Genomic DNA, 6924 nt, shown 5'->3' on the forward strand with positions numbered 1-6924 from the left:
ATTGAGGTTCATGTGACCTTTTACTTAGAAGAGGAGCAGTCCTTTTTATGAAGCGGAGGTGCATGCTACACCTTGCCTCCTACTTGTAAGTTATACATCACTTTTCTTCATGTTATGGTTAGTTTTTATCCAAGTGCATTTTTTGTTAACATAGACTGAGAGTTCATTTGAGTTTTGTTTACCAGTTCCGGTGTTGAGTGTTTTTTTTTTTAAATAACGTGTACTTTTGGCATGATATTGCTTGGATTATTATGTCATTACCATTAAATCAATGTAAAAAGCTCCTCAAACAATATTATCGTTTATTGCAATAATTTTTGAGACAATTAATCGCTCAGCAAATTTTTTTTATTGTGACAGACCATCTTTAGTCGCATTGATTACTGCAAAAGTGTCTTCACAGGACTGCCTAAAAAAATAAAAAAAAAAATCCTCCAGCTGCAGCTGATCCAGAACGCTGCTGCTCGAGTTCCCACTAAAACCAGGAAGATAGAGCACATCACACCAGTCCCTACACTGGCTCCATGTAGCTCAGAGAATAGACTTTAAAATACTGATGTTAGTTTATAAATCACTGAACGGTTTAGCACCACAATACATTAAAGATCTGCTGTTGTTGTACCAACCTTCCAGACCTGAGCATTCAGCTTCTATGCACCACAAATCTGGAACAAACTTCCAGAAAACTGTAAAACACTGAGTTCCCTTAAATCTAGACTAAAACTCACCTCTTCAGAGTTCTTTTAGAGCCATAATAAATTAAACCTTGATCAACATTTGATGTGTTTGATTTTTATTGATGGAGCTCATCAACATGTAATATTTTTATATTATAAAAAACAAATATTTTAATATTTGGTGTTTTCTTTATAACTTTGTAATTTTGTGTTTTTTATTATGTAAAGCACTTTGAACAGCCTTGCTGTTGAAATGTGCAATAAAAATAAACTTGATTTATTGATTGATAACCTACACAGTTATTGATTGTACTAAGTGCCTAAAAATACACAATACTAACCCTTTAAAGCAGTGTGCTCCAAAATCTTTTTTTTCTATCAAATGAACAACCAATGGAAACTTTTGGATGCAACATAAGAATTAAATGGGCCATAAAATTGTGCAGACAGCAGTTATTTTGAAAGGCTTACATAGAATGTAGTTGGCATTCAGTGTATCATGGACATTTGCAATTTGCAGGATTTTATTTTTGATAGGGAGATTGTCCACATAAAATATGTGTGACTGGAGGGGTGTGTGTGTGTGGTGAGATTTGCAGACCTGACCTGGAAGCTCGGAAAACCTGCTGATGAGGAACATTACAAGTGAGGACAGCCCAGCTCCTTAGATACATGAGACCAATCAGTTTCAACACATTAAAGGCAGGAAGGCATGGAGAGAAAAAGGCTCCCATCCTGATGAAAGACACACGCACAAACACACACAGCATTATAAAAAAGGCATTACGCTTAAAGGGTCATGATTTCACTTCATTATCTGTGTAGTTATAAATTTATTCTTTTAAACAGGGTTACAGTCAGCAACAGACACTCTATTAGTTCTATATCAGATTCTTTTTACTAGGGCTACGAATAATCTTTCAAACTTACCAGATCATTCCTTGGTTGTAAATCAAGTGTAGGACATTTTCAGCTATTTTAAATTCTCCATATTCAGGCTGCAAAAACATATCAAAAGTTTATTTTAATGGCATTACATGTGTTTCTGTAAACATTTAAATCTGGTAAATTTTTTAGGCTGGGAAATCAATACTTCAATAAAATGGGGGAAGAAGTTAGATGAAGCAAATTCATCAGTCGCAGTCCTTTTATCAGTGTTTTCTGTTATAGCTCATTTTATGTCTGTAGTCTGTGAATATGTCTGGAGTGATTTTTAAAATCTGGTTCAGGCTGAAAGGCTTAGTTTATTATACACCAAATTTTCATTGATAGAAATAGAAAAGGTCATTAAACCATGGGAGAAATACACTTTAGCTAAAACCCATTGGTTATTTTCACAAGCATATTGGCATCATCAAGACAGGGGCAAAAAGCCAGGTGTGTACTTTATCTTGTCTATACAAGATATCACACGGATCTGTACAAACATTAAAGATCTATAATCAATTTACCACATTTCCCAAACCACTCAGGTCTTCTGATCTGGAATGCTCTACAGCTGCTGAATCAGAACCAATTATGGAGAAGCAGCGTTCAGTTTTTAAGCTCCTATGATCTGGAGCAAACTGACACAAAAATGTAAAACTGCTGAAACCCTGAGTTCTTCAAGGCTAAAAGCCAATTTGTTTAGAGTTGCATTTCATTCATAATAACAGGAAAATAATTTATTCTGGTCAGGATTCCAACTTTTCATTACTTCTCTTTATTCTGCCACTGTAATGTAATGCTTCTTTTTTGTTTGCTAATAGTGTTATGTTTTTATTACATAAAGCACTTTTAACTAGCTTGTTGTCAAATAAACTGGATTTCACTTACCAACCACCATCAGGGCTATACCGCTGTCTGTGTATCTTGAGATATGCATTTTAAAGTTCTTAAGAAAAACCGTCTGCACACGCCTGCATGTTGCTTCTTTCACAAACCTTCAGTTTTACAATGCTTTTTCAACCATTCATTGTGTGAATGCTGTCAAACATAGACCATTTTGTCCCACTTCTCTCAATTAGTTCGCTTTACTATGTTAAACAATTCTTTGACACCTATTTACTTTTTCATGCTTTTTGCTATTTCAGCTATTCAACTTTCAAAATATTCAGCTCATTAAGGACATTATGGCTATGACTTATACTTTTTAAAACATAGATTTTTTTCATCTATAGAAATACTATGAAAAGCTCAAGAAAGTTGTTGCTCAAAATTGAGCAAAATCTTTGCTCTCTTTGAAAACTAACTACTTTTGCCTACTTTAGGCCAGAAAGTTTAAACTGGTCACAAGGCTTTAGGTAAACTTGAAGTTACCTAAAGCAGTTTTTCTAAAATTATGACTTAAGTGTCTCCTTTGAAGAAATATAAGAATCACTGCCAGGTTTGCAGTTTTCTTTGAAGCACTCCTTACGTGCAGGCAAGTCACTTCTTCCTCCATTGGTCTCTATATAGGATATTTTCAGTCATAAGAGGGACTTTACCGCTTTAATCTACCACTATGATGCTACAATTATACAATTTACCAATTCCATAGTAAAGAAAAAGCGCAATATAACAAGGTCTGGTATTACAGAGGTTTGTTCAGCCCTGGCATTAACAACAGTACTGTGTGATCAGATTTCAAGCATCCTGCTCTAAATGCATCTTGGGTATTTAAATGTGTCCTGAGTGACCATGGATTTTAACTAACTGTACTGTATCCAAAATAAACACAGACAGCTAAGCACTTATGTAGATTTCCTTGTGATATTGTTTTTATATAATCGCTATTATACTGCAACAGGCTGTTTATGACACGGAGGAAAGGTGGGGAGCGAGTGAGAGGGCGCTACAATTTGTGCAGCACTGTTTACTCATCGATTAGCCTACTAATACTTAATTATTTGCGGTTTTTCTTGTATTGAGAGTGAATACTATTGCTATTAAAACAAGAAATCCAACTGGACCATGCAAAACCCCTACCCTACAGCCAAGTGTGCCATAAAAGGGAAATAAATGAAGCACATACTCACTTGCTGATTTTTTTTTATGTATTATTTAATATTCCAAATTAAATCCCAGCCATTTAATCTGCAATACTGACCAAATGGTAAATCTCAGGGCTGAGACTCCCCACCCGTCTTTACAATGTCCAGTAGGTCAGAAAACGTCCGTCATGAAAGTTGATTTTTTTATTATATTTGAGACCAGAACAATTTCACTATTTTTGTCAGCCATTGTGTATAAAATAAAATAAATTCCCACATATTAATGTGAGCAATGCAGATTGCTGGCAAAGTGCTTTGCTAGCAAAACTTTGGGGTGAGAAATTCGCTCTGACCATCCAATCAGAGGGGGAGAACATCTGACATCACTGTATGCCTTTGAGCAGGAGTTGGGAATCTGGGAATCAGAAAATCTGAAAGCCTATTGAATAAAAGAATCATTCCGTAGCTATGCTGTTTTACCAGGCCTATGCCTGGTGTACCTATTCTGAAGACACTGGGCACATTAGGCTTCCCCATCAACACGTACGTATTGAAATCTGATGGGACAGAACACCGATAATCCACACAGACATCTACAAGAAGCAGCACATTCAAAACAGGCCTTTTAAGAAGAGATTAGACTACCTTAAATAGTCTATTCAAGGCCCTCTCTGCTGGCCAAAAAAAAAAATCGTCAAAATTCCTGACATATCTACAACCTAAATTATGTGGGGGTGGGGGTGGGGGTTTCAGTTAAATGTAATCAATTTACTTCCAATAATCTATTCTATTTTTTGTCATGTTTCACATGGCTAAGCTGTTTCCCATACATATCTCTATGGACATCAATGTTTCATCCAATCAGATTTCAATATCTTTGTGTTGTCAAGGACAATCTAATCTGCCCAGGGTCTTCTCCATACAGCAGGCCTACTAAATACCGTAAACAATGTAGCACTGGGACCATAGACATAATAATGAGTAGAGCCTGCATCGGCTGCTTGGGTGCAGGAATTTCGGCAGCCATCTTGGAGTGGTTGTCCCTTCTAGTTGGCTACAACAAAACAGCAGAAGATGCCTCAGCACTGAGGCTGTTTTGTTCAAATTGTCGGACTATTGACTTGAAGGCATGGGGGATAACTTTTCACAAGTAGGGGTATGGACATATTATTGTCTAGATTTTGTGAATAGAATATTACTATATTGTATGTATGTCCACCAGCCAGCTAATATTAGCTATAATGCTTGGTTTAATACTGGGGTTCAGCCCCCAATATGGAGGCTAACTGAGATTCAAGTTAAAAGTTTTAATTACTCCCCAACATTGATTTAGATTATCTGATATAAAACCCTACCTTAGAAATAAAACAATAATATAGTTTTTATTGTAACATTATATGTTATAAAATTCACCAGCAAAGTTTACACAAGTGGAAAAGACTATTCATATGTAATTCTTCCACTCTGTCAAAAGTAAGATACCTCTCAAATCTCCCATTTTTGTTTTGAATGTTTCCTAAAGACAACAATGTGAGAAAGAAGTGGGAAGTGTCTTCATGAAAAGAAAGATTCACTGCACAGTGCAGATGAATCTCAGCTGCTGAATCACTCCTAAGCTAGAACTCCTTGGCCGGAAAACATAAAAAATAACCCATATATGTCATATATAAATACAATACATCTGCATATTTTGTGGCTATTACTTTGTATTTATAGAATAAATATTAGGCTATGCAATATTGTTTAGCAATATTACTATTTATATTACTAAATAAATATATGAAAAATGCATGAGTAGCTGTGTGCTTTGTAAAATGATCATCATACATCAGATCAGAATATTCTATTCTATTGCGTGACTGTTAACCTCACTAAGAATATTTAAATGTGCTGAACCATGTATCAATCCAATTCAGAAATACTTAGAAAAAATAAATACCATTGTACATGCAGTTAGCTGTTTTAATATGGTGTAAGAGTGAAAATTGGAGTTATATTTTGAAAGGCTCCCCGGATGGGGAGAAGAGCGAACGTTTGGTGACAGCTGAGTGCGGGACAGCTGATTGAGTAGCGGGAAAGAAATTAAATGTTCGACACTGAGAAAGAGCTCAATTGTTTCTGTGGATTATTCTACAAATGAGAATCACAGTATCTGGACACCCACAAGTCTTACACTGCTGGCGGCGGTGTCTAGTTTGGGACTCTTCTCACGTTTTTTCGGATTTTTTTGTGTGCGCGAGCTAGCCGTTACTTAAGTACAACGTCGGTGGTTGATTCTCTCAGGTCAGTTGCTGCCTCGTTCAACTTTGATGGTTCGTTCATTACTGTGGCTGCATACCCATTCTCTGTTGGAGTTAACTCCCCTCTGACCTGGCGTCCTGACTCCCCCTTGACGTAGGATTTGTGTTGTACCTCATCAATCTCAAGTTATGATAGCAGTTGCCGAACACTGAGCTACTAGTTGCTTGGCAGTTAGGGTTAGGTCCCACTTCCATCTTGTTCTAGTAGCCCATTTTTCATCAAGGTGCTCTGGTTCCCCAGCACCTGATACAGACCTTGTTTGGCCGGCAACGTCTGAGCCGGCATGTTATGCATATCAATGTCTCATGGTATGAGGTAGGCAGTAGCGCAAAGGGTCTTGCCTAAGGACCCACACTGGATAGCTCAATTTGACTGTTGTATCTTTGCCCCAGCCTGGATTCGAACCCAGGTCTCCTGCGGTGCGGGAAAGTTGAGTGACTTACCCGTTGAGCTATGCATATTATATATATATGCATAGCTCAACGGGTAAGTCACATGTATCAAACTGATGTTTGATACATGAATTCTCCGTGATACAGATCTATAAACAGTTTGGTTTATGTTAGTTCTGTCAAGATGCAACAAAGGGCAAATTTCTCTTATATTGGTCAATCGTTTTATGTTGTAGAAGCCATAGTTTGAAGACTGTTATAAATATTGCCACGTTTTACGAACAAAGGAGGGGATTAGTACAGTTTTTGCTACTTGTTTAACTTTTAGAAATTGCAGTGGCTGCAGTACACACAATAAAGGTACAATAAAGCTGCCAGGTGAAGAACAAAACTAGAGAAAACCACTTCTATTCTGCTTTTTCTCGCTCTGTGTTGGCTTTATCCTACACTCAGATCCGTTGCCATGGCAGTGGACAGACAACAGCTCAACAAGCAGATAAAGCAGAGATATGTTCAAGCCTCAGGGGAATCAACACCAAAATTGAACATTTCCCACAGAAAAAAATTGCAGAAACACCAAAACAGAACATCCAGTCTGTTTAC

At 37.0% G+C, this 6924-nt stretch overlaps 1 protein-coding gene across 2 annotated transcripts in view; it reads right to left on the minus strand.

The window, feature by feature from the left end:
• The window catches only part of LOC106939329 (transmembrane channel-like protein 3), an 86303-nt gene that overhangs the window by 39166 nt on the left and 40213 nt on the right, over nucleotides 1-6924 (minus strand). Inside the window, exons 3-4 of one of the 2 annotated variants that reach the window (XR_001422815.1) lie at nucleotides 1608-1675; nucleotides 1279-1412 (exon numbers count right to left, since the gene is read on the minus strand). Coding sequence is in view for 1 of the 2 variants with exons in the window: in XM_015021698.1 (XP_014877184.1) it covers nucleotides 1284-1412; nucleotides 1608-1675 (197 nt within the window). In the remaining variant the exon portion in view is untranslated. The remainder of the gene's footprint in view (nucleotides 1-1278; nucleotides 1413-1607; nucleotides 1676-6924) is intronic. The other variant, XM_015021698.1, reaches the window with a different exon arrangement.

The sequence above is a fragment of the Poecilia latipinna genome, unplaced genomic scaffold (assembly GCF_001443285.1).
Source record: "Poecilia latipinna isolate Pla-1442-1.1 unplaced genomic scaffold, P_latipinna-1.0 Scaffold2831, whole genome shotgun sequence".
NCBI lineage: Eukaryota > Metazoa > Chordata > Actinopteri > Cyprinodontiformes > Poeciliidae > Poecilia > Poecilia latipinna.